This window comes from Delphinapterus leucas, chromosome 7, assembly GCF_059928025.1.
Source record: "Delphinapterus leucas isolate spDelLeu-1000000601 "Yukka" chromosome 7, BTC_Dleu_Yukka2, whole genome shotgun sequence".
In the NCBI taxonomy this organism is placed as follows: Eukaryota; Metazoa; Chordata; class Mammalia; order Artiodactyla; family Monodontidae; genus Delphinapterus; species Delphinapterus leucas.
The window spans coordinates 78,660,360-78,680,797 of record NC_143135.1 but is presented as its reverse complement, the minus strand read 5'-3'; the positions used below and the strand labels follow the sequence as shown (position 1 = coordinate 78,680,797).

The 20,438-nt window shown below is 37.7% G+C and overlaps 1 protein-coding gene and 1 pseudogene across 2 annotated transcripts; one reads left to right on the top strand and one right to left on the bottom strand.

The window, feature by feature from the left end:
* Window positions 1-292: 292 nt before the first annotated feature.
* Window positions 293-17,110, bottom strand: LOC149748790 (N-acetylated-alpha-linked acidic dipeptidase 2-like). 2 transcript variants are annotated; one of them, XM_089915466.1, is made up of 7 exons: window positions 16,406-17,110; window positions 15,611-15,722; window positions 5,732-5,794; window positions 4,771-4,957; window positions 3,557-3,658; window positions 2,726-2,851; window positions 293-588 (listed from the first exon to the last, which is right to left on the bottom strand). In XM_089915466.1, exons 1-7 carry the CDS (start codon window positions 16,881-16,883, stop codon window positions 391-393), a joined length of 1,266 nt encoding a protein of 421 aa, XP_089771592.1. In that variant the 5' UTR covers window positions 16,884-17,110; the 3' UTR covers window positions 293-390. The 2 variants fall into 2 exon arrangements, with proteins under 2 accessions (XP_089771592.1, XP_089771593.1); XM_089915467.1 differs by lacking the exon at window positions 5,732-5,794 and having other exon boundaries at window positions 16,406-17,107.
* LOC111171157 (heterogeneous nuclear ribonucleoprotein A1-like) lies at window positions 16,684-18,563 on the top strand (annotated as a pseudogene).
* Window positions 18,564-20,438: the final 1,875 nt, after the last annotated feature.

The following is a 20,438-nucleotide window of genomic DNA, read 5'->3' as shown; positions in this document are numbered from 1 at the left end:
CATTTCACATATTAAATAACACAAAAAAACCCATTGGTATTTTAAAAAATAGAAATACGTGATCTACAGAAGAATAAAATCATTAGACAATTCAGAAACCCTAAGTTCTGTTTTGGCAAGAGTAATATTACTTTGGACATAAGAATCTGTGTTTCTGAACCTCTACTAAAGGTAGAGAGAGAATTGAACTGACCCCTTCCCCTCTCCATGTCCACACTTCATGAAAATTAAAAACTGAAATAAAAGGGAAATGCTTTTGAATTCCTAGCAATAGCAATCCAAAATATAATTGCACACAGTTTTAATGTTATTCTATAGATGCTTGCTTGCTTTTATGCCTTCTATAAGGGCAAGTAATATTTTTGCAAAAATGAGTGGACCATAACAGGCTTATCTATTACCTTTAGCTGGATAGCCTGGAGTGAGCGGGTCACCAGCACCATTCAAGTTTAACACATTCCCTCTCTGGGCTGCAGTTCCAGGAAGGTTCCATCCTTTTGGGTATGGCTGTACCCCGGGGGCAGAGTAGTCAGCTGGATCTGAGTACAAGATGATTCCTTTGGCTCTTGCTAACATGGCATTTTTAACCTACAGGGGCAATGTGCAATCCATAATGTAGAAATGGAAAATGACTGATTTACAAATCTAAGAGCAAATCGATTTAATGACATAAGGAAATTTACACACTGTTTTATCATCACACTGTTACACATTCAGTTCTCTTTGCCTTGAATACAATTTCTGTCTTGGTAGACTTAACAACTCTCATTATTCAACATAACTCCAAACAAGTTATTGCCTTTTCTGTGAAGCATTCCTATTATCACTAAAACTGCAAAATTAATGTCGACCTTCTTGGTACGTCTTCTATATTTTGCATGTAATTATATTATAAGATGGATTAAAGCATTATAAAATACGTTTTAAACATCTTTCTCCCCTACTACATTGAGGCTGTTTTTGAGAATGGGACCCTATCTTACTCATTTTTAACTATCTACCCTCCAACATTTAGTACATCATAGAGTAAGCATGATGTAAATCTTTGTGGAACTAAACTAATTTAAAATTCTACACAGGTGAAGTCCCTGGTGGTCCACTGTTAACACTCTGCAGTCTCACTGAAGAGGGCCCGGGTTCAATCCCTGGTTGGGGAGCTAAGATACCACAAGCCATGCCGTGTGGTCAAAAAATAAATAACATAATATAACATAAAACATAAAATTCTACACAGAACATAGTGAAACATTGCCCATAGTGTTCTGTAAACATTTTTTCTAACAATTCAAACTGACCACAAATAGGAAAATCTCTCCTGTTAAGATACTGAATTCTTTATTACCAAAAGTATTATAGCGAAAGATAGATAACTATCAGTCAACTTAAACACTTCCCAGTATTCAGAAAGCACTCGTTTATAATATTAGAAAGAGTGAAATCTGGCACAACTCAATGATGCCCATCAAACTTTTGAAATAATATACAATTGACCCTTGAACAATGCAGGGTTAATCCAAGAATAACTTATAGTTGGCCCTCTGTATCCGCCATTCCTCTGCATCCGCGGGTTTAACTAACGTCCAACCATGTAGTATTGTACTACTTATTATTGAAAAATACCAATGTATATGTGGACCCATGAAGTTCAAATCTGTGTTGTTCAAGAGTCAACTGTGCATTATGATTTAGTCATTCAACTCCTAGGAATGAATCTATATTACAAAAATCTTCACACGAATGTTCAAGTACATATGGACAAAGATGCCAACAATATAATTATTTGTAATAGTAACAAATTTAAGACAAGCCAAGGATCTGTCAACAGAGCAATGGTTAAATAAACTGCTTATGAATTCTGTGAAATACTACATAGCCATCTAAAGTAATGAGGTATTTACTTGATAAGCAGTAACCAAGAAATTACTAAGTACCGGAAACTATCCTAAGCGCTTTCAAACCTAAAGTCGATTAATCCTACTGTGGATTCTAAGAGATTAGTGTTATTATTAGCACTCCTATTTCATATATGAGGAAACACTGGCACAGAGAGGTTAACTAACTTGCTCACAGGAAAAGATCTAGAGAATAGGGGGCCCAGACCAGATCAGAACCCAGGTTGTATGGATCTAGCTACCTATACTCTTAACCACTTTATTATACAGCTCTCAATGTGTTGACATGGAAGAATACCCTTGAGTTGTTATTGAGAGAAAAAATAAGCTTATACAATATATAGTATCTAATGCCTTCTTTGTAAAAAAAAAATTATGTAATATGAGTATATGGAGAATACTCATATTCATATAATATATTCATATTTCATAGGCCTGGAAAGACCTGTTAAGATTGATTATGTCTGGGCAATGAAATTGAGTAATACATGGGAGATTTTCATTTTTTAGGTTATATAGAATTTCTTCAATTAAATAAAAAATAACATGCTTTAGTAATAAAACTATTAAGAATAATTTCCCTTTCTAGATATGTGACGTAGCAAAAAAACAAACAAAAAAACTCAAAAATAAACCAGGATTATCTGTGCAACCATGAAAATAGCAAATTTACATATATATATATATGTGTGTGTGTGTATATGTATATATATATATATATATATATATATATATATATAAAGCAATTTTGGAAACCATACTGCAAGCTGATCATTTAGATTCACAGGTTATATCCTGTCTTTTTCCCTCTAGAAAAGCAAATAACACAATACTTTATTTCCTCTGAAGATTTTCCCATATCTTGCAATAACAATTTTTCCAGTGCAGTTGATATTCATCTCTCTTTCTAGTTTGAAAGAGTCTTCAGTACGAGCGTAGTTCACATATACAAGCTCCCCCTGTAGGGAAACAAAAATCAAACAAAATAAAAAATACATAATACTGCTATAATTAAAGAGAAAACCAAAGAATAAGTTTGCTCCACAATACTGCATCATCAAAAGTTATCTTTCCTGTCTTGGGCTTAATAAACAGATCCATGCTAATTCTGTAGAAGTCTTTAAAAATATTTCAGTATCCTGAAAGTTAAAAAAAAAAAAAAGACAATATGTAAAACATTTTAGACAGTGTGCTCTGTTTTGAGGAAATTATTAGCATATCCTGAGCCATGGGAAATAGGATAAATAAAAGTAATTTTTAAAATCCTAACTATGTTTGATTTCCAACCATGGTATTAATTTAAGAATTTCTGTGGTATGATTTATAAATTCAGATCTATAAATCTATAACAAAGTCAGACTATGAACAAAGGAAAAAAGCTTGAAAACCATCTATTGTCATTACTGAATTAAAGACATGTTCAGCAGTTTCTTAATTATTTCAGAGAGTGGCATCTGCTTATCAGGGTCCAATTTTCATGTATTTATTTTCTTTATTTTTTTCTTTTTCTTTTTTAAAAATTATTTTTAGGAAGGCTGTATATAGCATCAAACCTCAAAGTATGAATTAGCATGTATGATCCACCTAATCTTGGTTTTAGTCCTCTACATAGGTTTCTTTGAAAAAGATTTAAAGAGTTGAATAAAAAATGTCTTTTATTTTACCTCTGGTGTGCCCTGTGGTGAAAAGGCATTATAGGGTGGTACAATATTTTTAACATTCTCATATCCATCTGGTGGTGGCTCATGGTATGATGTATTGAAAATCTAGCAAGAATTGAAACACGTGAAGTTAGAATTATTTCAGATTGCTATTAAGGAATAATGCATTTTGTGGGCAAAAGACCTAAATAGACACTTCTCCAAAGAAGACATACAGATGTCGAACAGACACAGGAAAAGATGCTCAACATTGCTAACCATCAGAGAAATGTAAATGGAAACCACAATGAGGTATCACCTCACAGTGGTAAGAATGGCTATCATCAAGAAGTCTACAAACAACATATGCTTGAAAAAACCATAATGGAAAAGAATGTAAAAAAAAGAATGTCTCTGTGTGTATAACTGAGTCACTTTGCTGTAAAGCAGAGATTGGCATAGCACTGTAAATCAACTATACTTCAAAAAAAATTAAAAAAAACAAATGCTGGAAAAGGTGTGGAGAAAAGGGCACCCCCCTACACTGTTAGTGGGAATGTAAATTGGTACAGCCACTATGGAGAACAGTATGGAGGTCCCTTAAAAAACTAAAAATAGAGCTACTGTATGATTCAGCAATCCTACTCCTGGGCATATATCCAAAAAAGACAAAAACTCTAATTCAAAAAGGTACGTACACCCAAATGTTCACTATTTACAATAGCCAAGACATGGAAACAACCCAAGTGCCCATCAACAGACGGTTGTTTTAATAAGATGTGGTTTATATATACAATGGAATATTAGTCAGCCATAAAAAAGAATGAAATTGCCATTTGCAGCAACATGGGTAGACCTAGAAAATATCATGCGAAGTGAAGTAAGTCAGAAAGAGGAAGACAAATATATGATATCACCTATATGTGGAATCTAAAAAATAATATAAGTGAATCTATATACAAAAGAGAAAGACTCACAGACATAGAAAATAAACTTATGATTACCAAAGAGGGAAGAGGGGGAGGGAGAAAATAGGAGTATGGGATTAACAGATACACACTACTATATATAAAGTAGATAAGCAACAAAGATTTACTGTATAACACAGCAAACAATATTCAATATCTTATAATAACCTATAACGGAAAATAATCTGAAAAAATATATATATATATTTTAAAAAACCTAAATTACTTTACTATACACCTGAAAGTAACACAATATTGTAAAACAATCACCTCATTTCCATGTTCATCCGTGATTGATATGTAGTTGGCATTTGTCTCATTAGGGTAAGACAGGAGAACATCATAATGAACCAACTTGGCTGAATCCAGTCCAGATTTCTTCCACTGGGTTTGGATTTTCTTGGCCAGCAGCAAATTTTGTTCTGTTCCTGCCAGATGAGGTAGCTCTGTAAAAGAACTAAAATGAAAATAAAAGGAGGAGTTAAAGACTATATTCAGAAAATGTGCCTAAGAACTATTCTAGAAGCATAACTCATATTTTAGGCATTGTTATCATTTCTATAACAGAGATATAAAAAACCCAGCTAGAGCTTTCTAGATATGCCAGTTTTTAAATATTTGTGTGTAACTGCAGTTTTCACACTATGTTCCCACAGAAAAGAGCACATCCCATGGTGAACACATTCAATCAGCAGAGGTGCGGGCATGAGAAAACATGCTGGAAGGATGGCATGCCTCTACATCAGTGGTGCCAACTTCTTGCTGCTTAACAGGAAATGAGGACATTCTGAAAAACAGATCATAATGTTTGCCAGAGACCAGTTGGGCAGTCTTGTTAACATACACTTCTACTGCTGTTTTCATCCTATTGTACGCAGTTGTCTATTTATCTCATTGAAGCTAGAGTCCATGCATTTTTATTTGTATATTCCTTAATGCTCAGTACTTGCCTGTTACCCAGGAATTACACAATACAGGTTTGTTGAACTGAACTTGAGCAATGTTCTATAGGTTCTGAGTCTAAATGATTTGGAACAGTCAAGTGACTTCACAAACATAGTTCTGAATGAAATTCACTTGGCTTGAGGTAAATAATATTTTAAAAGTTTCCCAAACCCTCTCCCTCCATAAGTAGGGTAATGATACTTTCGTAGATTGTGTTTTTAATCAACCATAGTACAACCAAAAAAGACAGACAGTAAAGAAAAACCAGTACTTATTGAAAACTTACTATATGCCAGGACCTGGACCAGGTATTTCACATGGGCTTTCTCCTTCAATCCTCACCACCCTTCTGCCATTGTCCCCGTTTTGCAAATAAGGAAACAGAGAGTAGTTAAATGCCTTGTCCATAATTTCCCAAGTATTAAATGCCAGGGCTGGCATCTGAAAGTTGCCGTTGTCTGACCTTGAGAAATTGTGTTATTTTTAAATCATTCATCTGATCATTTTGATCAACTGCTTTTAAAACCCTTCTACCTTCTACATTATAAAGTTCACACTAGGCATGGCATTTGTGCCCTTTTTCAAATAATCCACTGTTTCACCTTTCCAGCTTCATTTCCCACCACTCACCTTATAAACTTCTTCACTCTATATCATTTAATATGCTAATTGGTCTCCTAAAATGACCACCATTGTTAGCCTTTGCACAAGATCTCTCAGATATAAATATCATCCTATTTACATGAATCTCCCTGTATCACCACTGCTAGTCATTCACCTTCCCCACCTGTAGGCTATCAATCATCCATTAGGACTCTTCAAGCATATTCTCCTCTGTGAAGCTTTCCACTTCTATACCATTAAATCAAAGCTGCAAGTTACTGATATTTAATATTGTACAATATTTGTAAAACAATATTAATGTGTTTGTAGACAGAAGTTATTTTACATGCATAGTAAAACCACTGAGGCTAGGGATATTTAAAATTCTACTTCAGGGCTTCCCTGGTGGTGCAGTGGTTAAGAATCCACCTGCCAATGCAGGGGACATGGGTTCGATCCCTGGCCCGGGAAGATCCCACATGCCACGGGGCAACTAAGCCCGTGCGCCACAACTACTGAGCCGGTGCTCTACAGCCCACAAGCCAAAACCACTGAGCCCACGTGCCACAATTACTGAGCCCACATGCCACAACTACTGAAGCCCGTGGGCCTAGAGCCTGTGCTCCGCAACAAGAGAAGCCACGACAATGAGAAGACCGCACACCGCAACGAAGAGAGTATTCCCCGCTCACCGCAACTAGAGAAAGCCCGTGCTCAGCAACAAAGACCCAACACAGCCAAAAATAAAAACAAACAAATAAATAAATAAATTTATTTTAAAAATAAAATTCTACTTCATATAATTCATTATTGTTTTATTTTCTGTGGTGAGCAAATAATATTCTTACAATTAGCAAAAAAGTAAGTATATTTCCTTCATTTAAGATGGAGGATTAACCATGAAATTTTGCCTCCCATCTTTTAGGCAACCCACTGAAACGAAAGACAGAAGTGCAAAAAACAAAAAGCAACAGGGAATAACTTTACTGAATTTCTCCTTATGGTCCCAAGTGGGACACTGCAGCTCCAGACATCATATATTCATGCTGCAACATTCAGGAGAAGCAAGTACAAACAAGAACAGCTGTTTCCTCTTTTGTGTTTCTTTTAACAAAGGAAAACTTTTTGTAGAGGATCTCAGCTAAATTTGTCTCCCATTTCATCAGGCATAATAGGGTCATATACCCCTTCTCCAACTAAGCCTTGTCAGAAGGAAGTTATAATGATTGGATTATAGACCAGATTCTTGGGCTGGATGGAAGGTAACCCTCACTGAACACAGGTCCCCCTTAAGGAGTGCGAACATGAGCAGTTGAGGCTCTGTCAAAAAGGAAGTGGCTGGGGAGAAATCAACTTTTTCCCACTACATTAATCCCTTTAAACCAATCTTGAAACCTTCCTTTCCCTGGGAGACTCTTTCACTGGTCATAAATCTCTATTCTATCATAATCAATTCTATTTCCTTGGCCCGTTCCTGAATGTTTACTTGACTTCTTTGACTTAACTTGTTTCTTTGGGGGACCCTGCTCATGCTTCCACATACCTCAGGCCTAGATGATCATTGAGGAGGAGTCCTTCTTACTCTCCATGGGCTCTTTCAAATATTTTTCCTTTATCTTCTCTCAAAAATAACAACTCTTTTAAAACTCATACCAAAAGTCACCACCTACTATGCCTTCTAGGTGCTGTCAAAAATGTGGATCACTCCCTCTTCACTCTCTAAAGTCTTGGGCTCCTAATTCAACGCATTTCACTCTACCTCGATTCTTGTCATCATTCTTGGTGTGCAACTTCTGTCTTCAGTTGGATGTAAAGAAAAGAAAAGCCAACTCTAACAAGATGACATCATGCAAACTATTCATACATAACTTATCACCTTATGCTATATTATACATTAAAGCAAAGGAGAGAGAAAATAAAGACATACATTTTAATGTTTGGTCAAGAGCATCACCAAGTTTTGCTTCGGGCACCTCATGTATTGATAATTTTCTAGGTAATTTCTTCTGGACACTTTATGATATGCTGCAGACAGAGTTCAACAGTGTTTACATTTTACCTGGTCTTTTACACATTTTTATTTTGTTTTATTTTATTTATTTTTTTGGCCACTCTGAGCAGGACCATAGTTCCCTGACCAGGGATTGAACCCGGGCCACGGCAGTGAAAGCACTGAGTCCTAACCACTGGACCACCAGGGAATTCCCCACATTTTTAAATATAAGCATTCTGTCTTACTTGATAAGACAGTTTGGCTATTTTCATGTATTGCATGAGAAATATAGAATGAGTCTTTCTTCAAATGACATCCACCCTACCGCCTATAGATTCTTTTCCTATATCTCCAAACAAGCACCTCAAAACAGACATTTTGATTAAGCTTTCCTGATACCTGTGTGCCTCAGTCATAAATCAGCTCAAATTTCTAAGAAAGAGTATAGCTGTTTTCATTCCTCTACTTCAGCTTGCTATAGTTCATCCATCTAAAGTAAGATCGAACTTTGTGATCACATCAAATCACAGGACAGATGGGGAGGAAATATACTACACCATGTGAACTTCACCTTGTTCATTTGATTCTAGGGTTTAATTGGAGTCTCAAAAGGAGAGAAAAGAATGCTGCAGAAAATTTTCAAGAAATAATGAACAGGGGATTTCCCTGGTGGTCCAGTGGGTAGGACCCCACACTCCCAGTGTGGGGGGCCCAGGTTCGATCCCTGGTTGGGGAACTAGCTCTCACATGCATGCAGCAACTGGGAGTTTGCGTGAGCAACTAAGAAGTCCGCATGCTGCTACTAAAAGATCCTGCATGCCACAACTGAGACACAGAGCAGCCAAATAAAGAAACAAAGAAACAAAAAAATAAATAAATATTTCAAGAAAAAAAGAATGAACAAAAAGTAGTGTTCCTAAAGTAGTGAAAGACAAAGGTTTACAAAGTCAAAAAGCTCAGAGAGGACTTCCCTTGTGGTCCAGTGGTTAAGACACCACGCCGCTTCCACTGCAGGGGGCATGGGTTCAATCCCTGGTTGGGGAGCTAAGATCCCGCATGCCATGTGGTGCGGCCAAAAATAAAAGAATAAAAACTCAGAGAGGGGCTTCCGTGGTGGCACAGTGATTGAGAGTCCACCTGCCGATGCAGGGGACGCGGGTTCGTGCCCCGGTCCGGGAAGATCCCACATGCCGCAGAGCGGCTGGGCCCGTGAGCCATGGCCACTGAGCCTGCGCGTCCGGAGCCTGTGCTCCGCAACGGGAGAGGCCACAACAGTGAGGGGCCCGCGTACCGCAAAAAAAAAAAAAAAAAAAAAAAAAAAAAAGCTCAGAGAATTAAATAGAATAAATTTGAAGAAAACTATGCCTAGGCACATATTAAACTGCTGAAAAGTAAAGACAAAAATGATATATGTTATATAACTTAAATAACTGTGGCCTGCTCATCAGATGCCACTACCAACCAGATGACAGTAAAAAAAATATATTTAAAGCTCTGAAAGGAGAAAAAACAAGGTGATCTCAGAATTCTATATCCAAGAAAAATTTTCTTCAAGAATTAAGATGAAATAAATGTTTTATAGACAAAGGAAAACTAAGAGAATTTGTCAACGCCAGACATGACATTACAGGAAATGCTTAAGAAAGTTATTCAGACTAAATAGATATACCACAGGATAACCTAAATTTTCAGAAACAGATAAAGATACTGGAAGCAATAAAAAATAGTATTTTACATTTCTCAGATATTTAACTCTTAATTGCCTTTCAATAGGTATAACTGTTCAAAGAAAAAAATTATAACGTTGTTTCGTGAGGTTTACATTGTATGTGTATATGATACTTTCAACAACTATCATATAAAGGACGATAGAAAGATGGTAAATGGACATACAGAAATGTGAGTTTTCTGCATTTCATGTTAAATGGTACAGTAGTAACTTTAAAAGTATAGTGAAATGTTAGACAAGTATAATGTCATCTCTAGAGTAACTACTAGAAAAGAAAAAAGAATCAGTGCAAAGAGGTATAGCCAAAAGATAAATTGAAATGAAATAAAATTTCAAATACTCTCCCCACTACCAAAAAAAAAAAAAAAAAAGAAAATCAGAAGTAAAGGAACAGAAATAAAGGGAGCAAACAGAGAACAGTAAAGGGGTTGGCCTAAGTTTAACCATATCAAGTTACATTATATGTTACCAGACTAAATCTTCAAATTAAAAGGCACAGATTCCAAAATTAATAAAATAGCAAGTGGCGATTACATGCTCTCTATAGAAGGTACATTTTAAAAGTAACTGGATGGAAGAATACATATCATGCAAATGTAAGTATAAGAAAGCTGATCTGGCTTAACTTATACCAAATAAAATATGCTTAAATATAGAGATTATTACCAAAGATAAAGAACATTTCACAAAGATAAAAGGTTAGTTCTGTCTTGAAGATATAATATTAATGTGTATATGCCTAATAAATGAGTTTCATAATACATAATGCAAAAATTAACAGAATTAATGGGGAAAATAGACAATTTCACATTCCTGGAGGAGATTGTAACACTATTCTTGACAGAATTTGATCCCCCCCAAAAAGTCAGTGAAGGGATAAAGGAATGACCATACTAATCCGCTAAAGCAGAAAACAAGAAAAGTTATATGATCATATAAATTGTTGCAGAAAAACTGAAACTGAGCGGGGCCCTATGGGCTTACAGGCACGGAGGCCTTTTTGTCTACCATTTCTTGTAGGCAAGACTCCAGTCTCCATGACCTTCCAACAGTTGCAAATCAAAGGAGGAGCAGCCAGGAAACCACCTGAGGCCCTGCACACACCCTGATCTTGTCAGCAACCCCACCCTTTTGAAACTCTGCAGAAGAAAGAAGAATGCAGGACTGTTACTGCCTTGATCCTTATCACATACCCCTGACCAGGAGCCCTGACTATAAGACCTCTCCCTATCCCCCAGGGAGAGGGACACAGTTCCTGAGGTGCTAGCTTGCTGTGTCCCCCTCTTGGCCTGGCAAATAATAAAGCCACCCTTTCTTTCTCCTCCAGAACTCTGCCTCTGTATCTCATCTCAGCATTGAGGTACAGGGAGCCAAGATTTGGGGAGCAAAACCATTTTACAACTTCCAACTAAAGTGTGTCACTGGGCATCTGGCTCTACAAGGATTAGCTCAGCCACTGCATTTGCTGATCTCCAACACACTCTGAAAAGAATTCAGGGTGGAGATCAGGAATGAGATGCTCTATGCTCTGGGAAAAACTGGCAGAACAGGCCTTCAGATAGTTAGATATTTTCAGGAGAACATTTTATTTACCCAATTTCTTGTATCTTCTCATACATAGAAAAGCACTAAAATTATTAACGGAGATATCTGCTCCTTGTGACTAGCAGCAACCTTCTTGTTACTAGTAGCAACCGTGTACCAAGATGTGCACTTGATTGCATGCACCCCCTTCACTAAAATCATATATATATGGACCTGGACCTCCACTCATCCCCACCTCCACCTCTTGGGAGAAGTTCTGCAGAGCCTATCTGAGAGAATGTCTCCTGGGTATAGTCCTCTGTAAGTCCCCAAATAACCGAACTCACAGCTCTCTCATGTTGTGCTTTTTTTTTTCCAGTTGACACAATATTTAATACCCATTCATGATTTTAAAAAAAACAACAAACCTCTTAGCAATCTTGGAATAGAGGGACATTTCCATAAGTCAGTAAAGAATATCTACAAAAAATCTACATATAACGTCACACTTAATGGGGAAACACTGAATGCTTTCCCACTAAGATCAGACATAGGGAAAGAATGTTTGCTCTCATCACTTTTACTCAATGCAGTACTGGAACTACAATCAGCACAGTGAGGACTATATACATATGGCATACAGTGTGAAAACAGAGGAATAAAATGGTCCCTATTTGAAGACAGCCTGATTTTCTACATAGAAAGTAAATCCTAATGAATCTACAAACACTCCTAGAACTAACACATGAGTTTGGACAAGCCACAGAATGCAAAATCAACAGTATTTCTATATAGTAGCAACAAACATGTGAAAACTGAAATTAAACACAATATGATTTTACATCTGCTGCAAAGAAAATGAAATACTTCAATATAAAGGTAACAATACATATACAAGATCTGCATCCTGAAAATTGCAAAATGTTGTTAAAGGAAGACCTAAATAATTGTAGAGACTTACCATAATCATGGATGGAAAGTCGAGACATAGTAAAACTGCGAAGTGCCCCTAAATTGCTCTGTAAGATTAAAGCAATTCTTATCAAAAGCTCATCAAGGATTTTTCTAGATATAGATATATTTATTCTATATTTTATATGAATAGGCAAATGATATAGAAAAATAAAGTGGGGTGAATCACCCTATGCATTGTTAAGGCTTACTACATAACTTCAGTAATCAAGACAACATGGTGCTGGCAGGGAGTAGACACAGAGATCAGCAGAGCATCAGAGAACTCAAAGAGACTCACACAGATATGCCCAAATGATTACTGACAAAGGAGCAAAAGCAATGGATAGCCTTTCAACAAATGGGGCTAGAGCAACTGGACATCTACAGGTAAAAAAAGAATGACCCTCAACCAAGCATTACACCTTATGCAAAAATTAGCTCTAAAATGAATCACAAAATATATTGTAAAATGTAAACTATAAAATTTGGGGGTAAAAAGAGGAGAAAAGGGATCTAGGGCTAGACAAAAAGTTCTTAGACATGAACCCAAGAGCGTGATCTATAGAATGAAAAATTGATAAATTAGACCTTATTAAAATTAAACACTTCTGATGTGCAAACAACCCAGTTAAGGTGTGAAAAGACAAATAACAGACTAGGAAAAATATCTGTACACCACAAAGCCAACAAAAGACTTGTATATAGAAAATATAAAGAACCCTCAAAGCTCAGTAGAAAAAAAAAGTATACAAATAGTGAACAGGTCAAAGGCATGAACAGACATTTCACTGCAGATGGTATACAGATGGTGAATAAGCACAGGAAAAGATGTTCAATATCATTAGGTACTAGGGAATGCAAATTAAAACCATAATAAGGTATCTCTATGCACCTGTCAGAATGGGTAAAATTAAACAGAGTAAATAATTCCAATGAAAAATATAAAATGATATAGCCATCCTATAGTTTGGCAGATTCTTCAACAACTAAAAGTGTACTTTTCCTACAAACAAGCAATTTTCACTCGGGGGTATTTATCCCAGAAAAATGAAAACCTATGATTACATAAAAGCTGTACATGAATGTTAATGGCAGCTTTCTTCATAATAGCCAACAAGTGGAAGCAAAACAAATGTCCCTCAGTGGGTGAAAAGTTAAACTGTAGTACATCCCTGTGATGAATGAAGAGACTGAAAGACTCTTCCAAATTTATCTACAGATTCAATGCAATTTTAATCAAAGTTCCAGCAGGCTTTTTTTTTGGTAAGAATTGAGAAGTTGATTCTAAAATTTACTTGGATATGCAAATGACTTAAAACAGTCAAAGCAATTTTTAAAAAGAAAAATTTGTAGGATTAACTCTACCTGATTTTCAGACTTACTATTAAGCTAGACTAAACCAGATAGTGTGGTACTGAGATATATAGATTAATAGATCAATAGAAGAAAATATAAAATAAAAAAAACAGGCCACAGGTTTATGGTCAAGTGATTTTGGACCAAGTACCAAGGCAATTCAACAGGGAGAGAAAAGTTTTTAAACAAATCTTGCAGGAATAATTAAATAATTGTATTTAAAAAACCATCAACTCTTACATCATACCACACACAAAAATTAACTTGAAGTGGATCATTGACCTAAATGTGCAAGCTAAAATGACAAAACTTCTAAAAAAAAAATATAAGAAAATCTTCACAACTTCTCATAGGCCTAGATAGGACATAGAGTATGAAACATAAGACAAAAACTGTTCAACTGGAGTTTATCGAAATTAAATATCTCTGCCCTTCAAAAACTCCACTAGGAAAACAAAAAAAAGCCAACCATAGAACAGAAGAAAATATTCACAAAAATGTCTGACAAAATAATGTATAAAGAAAGAACTCCTATACTCAATAATAAATCAAAACAATTTAAAAAGTTTTACAAAGTGAACAGAGACCCTATAAAACAAGATATACAAATGTCCAATAAGTGCATGAGAAGAGGGGTGGGATAGAGAGGTTGGGAGGGAGACGCAAGAGGGAGGAGATATGGGGATATATGTATAGCTGATTCACTTTGTTATACAGCAGAAACTAACACACCATTGTAAAGCAATTATACTCTAATAAAGATGTTAAAAAAAAAAGAAAATGCAAATTAAAACCACAATGAGATACTAGTACACACCCACTAAAATGGTTAAAATGAAAATAACTGACAATACTAAGTTAGGAATGTAAAATGGTACAACCACTTTTGAAACCTGTTTGCCATTTTCTTAAAAAGTTAAACACGTGCTTATCATCCAACACAGCCATTCAAAAAGGAATGAAATCATATGTAAACATATGCTCATAGCAACTTTGTTCACAATAATGAAAAACTAAAAACAACCCGAGACCCATCAACTACATATTGGAGTCTCTCCATTCAATAGAATACTACTCAGCAATAAAAAGCAATAAACTACAGATACATGCAACAACCTGGATGAATTCCAAAATCATTCATTATGCTGAGTGAAAGACACAAAACAGCACATACTGTATGATTCTATTTATATAAAGTTCTAGAAAATATAAAGGAGTCCAAAGGAAGGGAGTTGAAGGGAGGAATAAACTGCAAAGGCATGATGTAAATTTTCTGTATCTTAATTGAGGAGGTGGTTTGCTGAGTATATTGTGCATCTGTCAATACTCTCAAATCGTAGGCGTTATATGGATGCAGTTTATTTTACGTAAATTATGATCCAATAAATTTTTTTTAATGATACTCCTTTGAAAGAGTCGGAATATAGAAATAAATGTCATAACTGCCTTCAAGGAATTCATAATCACTCCCCTGGATGAATGTCACTCCTCCTCTTGCCAAGAGACTGGTGGGTTTGCACTGATCCTTTTGCTTTCACTTTGTCCTATTTGTGTTACTTAAATTTGCAACACGGGATAAAGGTTTAATTTGTAGTGGACAGAATCTGAAACTTTAATCTCCTTTCCTCTAAATCAGAGTTGACAACCATCTTCCTCTTCCTGGCAGAATATGGCATTTAAATAAAATTCCTGATTAAACCCAGGCACGGGGAACAAAGAATAACATTGAGTTGCAGTCCAAAGTACATGAAGTTGAAACATCTCTTAATAAAGTAACCAGATACTTTTTCTGCAGATGAAGTTGGGGAAGAAAGGCTCCTTCAACATTCAAGTAGATTTGACTCCAAGAGTGGAATAAAGGAACATTTAAACTACCATGAATTAATGTGATATCATATAATTTCACACAAAGGTTACCCACATGAATAAAATCAGTTTGCATACAGTTCTCACTCTGCAATATTTTAAACACCATTTTTAAGATCAAGTATACAAAACAACCTTACCGAAGAAATGATTTAATATTTTCAGCTTTCATCTCAGACACCAGTTTCCACCTTAGATTTTGGTGAGTGTCCCCTGAAGTGGCTGTTTCTTTGAGAGGCTTACTAAGCCAGCCTGGGAGGAGAATACATACACATATGCATACTACATACACAAGAAATTGCTTTTGACTTTTATAAAAACTAGAAGCCAAAGGGGAAGAAGGAAAAAAAACAACCCCTTACCTAAGAAACAGATCATGGTGAGCTTTACAAAAACTTCATACCAAATGCAGAAAACCTTCAGATTCTGATGTGTAACTTTGAGTTGGTTAAACGAGTTTTAGGTGAGGGCTATTCTTTTCATTTTCCCATGAGTTATGCATCAAGACACGGGTCTTTATCTTTCTTGTTCTCCCATAGGGGTTAAGTTCATAGCACAGTGCCTGACACACAAGGAGCATTCGACAAATATTTATGTAATAAATGATGACAGAAGGGCAGTTGAAAGTTTTGACCCATTAATGGTCTTGGAAATGAAGTCATCTTTTTGACCCCTGCGGATAGTGGCAACTCTAAATCGTCTTAACAACAGCCCTTAACAGTACCCTGAACTCAGCGAGCATTTAATGAATTTGAATTTCTGGCACACTTTATTAGGAAGGCCGAAATGCATTCCACTCAGTTTCCGGTTCGGCTGAAATTCTCGGAGCTCAGCCTGCCCGGCGCCCAGGGCGCAGCCCAGCTCTTCAGCCCCAGGCTCTACCGCTTTCCTCCGGGGAGGCTGGAGGGATCCGGGGAAGGGGTCGGTACACTTACCCACCATAAATCCACCCAGGAAAGATGCCAGCGCTGCAGCCAAGCACATCCAGAGGTATAGACGACCCCTGGACTTGGCTATGGCTTCCTCGGGACTGAGCAGGAGGTGCCGGCTACCGGAGCGAGCCTCGGGAATGAGGGCGAACAGAGAGAGAGCGCCCGGGAACGCGGGGAACGCCCAGGTTGCGGCAGACCGTGGCCTCCGCTGACCTTCCTCAAAGCCCTGCCTCTGCTCTCCAGGTGGGTCCAGAGGCGAATGGAAACCGGCCCCAAACTCCTGGCTCCTGCGATCTCCAGGGGGCCTCGAGGGGAGAGAGGAAGCCCTGCAGGAGGAGGACACATTCTGCTTGCTGTCAGGCAACTCCCATTCTGTTGATCCTGGACAAAGCCTGCGTTCGGGGGGACTACTGAAAATGTCCCTGCTTGTTCCCCGAAGAGCTCTACTTACCAGCCTCATTCCAGGAGCTGCCAGATGCATTTAACTGCAGCTTTTTCTTCCCTGTTTATTGCCCTGCTGCCAGATTCTGACTAATTTATAACTGGTCACACTTGGGCAGCATTTCTGGTCCTGGCTGCTCTGTGATAACACATTAGTTTCTTAACCACATACAACCTCAAAACTGACGGGAGATACGTTCGGTAGATTACTCCTTTCTGCTCGTGGACGCCGCCGAGTAAGCATCGTTGACGTCTCCCCCCACCTCCACTGCCGTCATGTCTAAGTCAGAGTCACCCAAAGAGCCCGAACAGCTGTGGAAGCTCTTCATCGGAGGTTTGAGCTTTGAAACAACCGATGAGAGTCTGAGGAGCCATTGTGAGCAGCGGGGAGCGCTCACAGATTGTGTGGTAATGAGGGATCCAAACACCAAGCGCTCCAGGGGCTTCGGGTTTGTCACATATGCCACTGTGGAGGAGGTGGATGCGGCCATGAATGCAAGGCCACACGAGGTGGATGGAAGAGTGGTGGAACCAAAGAGGGCCGTCTCAAGAGAAGATTCTCAAAGACCTGGTGCCCACTTAACTGTGAAAAAGATTTTTGTTGGTGGCATTAAAGAAGACACTGAAAAACATTATCTAAGAGATTATTTTGAACAGTGAGGGAAAATTGAAGTGATTGAAATCATGACTGATCGAGGCAGTGGCAAAAAGAGAGGCTTTGCTTTCGTAACCTTTGATGACCATGACTCTGTAGACAAGATTGTCATTCAGACACTGTGAATGGCCACAACTGTGAAGTAAGGAAAGCCCTATCTAAGCAAGAGATGGCTAGTGCCTCATCCAGCCAAAGAGGTCGAAGTGGCTCTGGAAACTTTGGTGGTGGTCGTGGAGGTGGTTTTGGTGGGAATGACAACTTTGGTCATGGAGGAAACTTCAGTGGTCAAGGTGGCTTTGGTGGCAGCAGTGGTGGTGGTGGATATGGTGGCAGTGGGGATGGCTGTAATGGATTTGGTAATGATGGAAGCAATTGTGGAGGTGGTGGAAGCTACGATGATTTTGGCAGTCACAACAATCAATCTTCAAATTTTGGACCCATGAAAGGAGGAAACTTTGGAGGCAGAAGTTCTGGCCCCTATGGTGGTAGAGGCCAATACTTTGCCAAACCCCAAAACCAAGGTGGCTATGGTGGTTCCAGTAGCAGCAGTAGCTATGGCAGTGGCAGAAGGTTTCGATTACTGCCAGGAAACAAAGCTTAGCAGGAGAGGAGAGCCAGAGAAGTGACAGGGAAGTTACAGGTGACAACAGATTTGTGAACTCAGCCACGCACAGTGGTGGCAGGGCCTAGCTGCTACAAAGAAGACACGTTTTAGACAATACTCATGTGTATGGGCAAAAAAACTTGAGGACTGTATTTGTGGCTAATTGTAATTTCGGTTTATTTGGCCTCACTGTGTATCAGGCACACGAACTTTTTTCAATAACAGTTATACCCCCAATCTTCACTGCATTGTCTGAGGCCCTGATAATCTTAGATAAGGCACTTTTCTTTGCTCCTAAAAAGTTGCCAGAAGGGTCTAATTTCTTTTTCTTGCACTGCAATTGTTGATAAATGTATTTGATGGTTTTTCCTTCAGAAATTTTGTAGAAGAAATATAGGTTTCTGATAACTGTCAGACCATACTACTGAACTGGGTAACAAATTACAGAACTCTAATTGAAAAACTGATGGCTTCCTAAAACTGCTAACAGCAGATCAAGATCAACTAGAGTCAATTACATTAATGATTGCATGAACTGATGAATATTATTATAATTTTTATGACTTTTTGTTTGAAATATTACTGGTTTTTTAATCTTTCATTTTCAGATATGAGGAAACCTTTCCTCTTGTGTAATGACATACAGCAATTTGGTAAATTGTACTTTTGTATAATACCTTTGTATTTACATAAAGTCACTAATAATCTGCTCTCCTTGTAACAGGGCACAATTGGAAACACTGTTTGCATTAACAAGGCTTTGACTGGAAGGCAATATTTGAGAATATGCATTGAATCAGAAATGACCAGACAGCTTTAAGGAACTAAGATTGACTTTATGAAGCTATAAAGCCCCTTAGAAAACCAGCCTGGTACCTTGCTTACTTACAGTGTTCCCAGCAGCCTTACCAGGTGAGTAAGAATGGTCGCTTCCTGGCAGATGCAAGAACCTCAGGATATTTTGGGAACCTCAAGAAGAGAGAAATTCACCCAAATTTATAAGTATTACATGCAAGTGTGATGGCAAATACTTGGCCTGGCTTGCTGGCCTTGAGAGCTATTAAAACTTCAGTCTGGGACTTCCCTGGTGGTCCAGTGGTTAAGACTCCATGCTTCCACTGCAGGGGGCACAGGTTTGATCCCTGGTTGGGGAAATAAGATCCTGCATGCTGTGCTGTGTGGCCAAAAAAAGAGCCTATGTGCTCAATTGCTATTCTTGCTAGACTTAAGTAAATAATCGGCCAATTTTAATGAAACTAAACTTATTTTGCAAACAAATTAGTTTTAATTTGGCTTTCGTTGGTAGAAATGAGAGTGATTTTAAAGAGAAAAAATTGCATTTCAGCAAAAACTCTAATACACAGTTATGAAAATTAGATTTGAGTTCTATCAATCATCTTTGAAGTTTTGTTCTTCCACCTAAAAACTGGACTGGGTTCTGAATTCTTCTAGTCTCCTCAAATATTCGGCAACAACTGTTCAAACTAATGTTTACAATTTTTCTCCCCCTTTTGACTTGGAATCATTTAGAACTAAAGCTGAACAACTTGATATAAACTTAAGAGAGATCACCACAATAGCCCATGTTTAGACAATCTCTGTGCCTGTCACTTTGTAAGCCACTCAGAAAGTTTACCTGAACACCTGATGACATCATCAGAGACATTTCAAACTACAAAAGATGCTTCAACCTTAAGATCTAGAAATCTTCTCCACTGGCAACTCTCAGGACTCAGACACTGGGTTTACAATTTGCTCCAACCATTAACCTTTGTTTTTCTTTTGTCTCCTTAGAAATGCATCTTATTAAATACCTGATTGCTTACACCCTATAGGGCTAACTTTGCGAGCCCACTTGCATCACTGCCTCCTGAAATGTGTAACTGATCTGACCTATTGTCAGAACTAAGAAACTGGCTCAGTGAGATAAAGCAACCTATCAACCCAACTTCTGGACTGTGAAATCTCTTAAAAGAAGTTTCAAAGGCAGGACTGTAGTAGAGCAAAATTTGCCACCTCAAAATGTCTCTTTGGCATGGGTACTATTTCTAGATGAAAATAATCAAGGCCCCAAAGACTCAGGAATAAACTTTGATCTTCCTCCTAACTGCCTAAAAGGATGTAGTTAGAGGACCTGTTGCAAGAATGGAGATATCAAGTAGATAACTATAGGATGAATAGGTGTGGTACACTGGAAGGAACCTGGAAAAATCTGTTAAAATTCCTCTGTGTCCCACTGTCTCTGCCTGGCTCAGCAAACTTTTTTTTTTTTTTACTACACATCTGCTTTCTATCTCCATGTGAATTACTTTCCTCCCCTTTGAAGTCCCAAACTA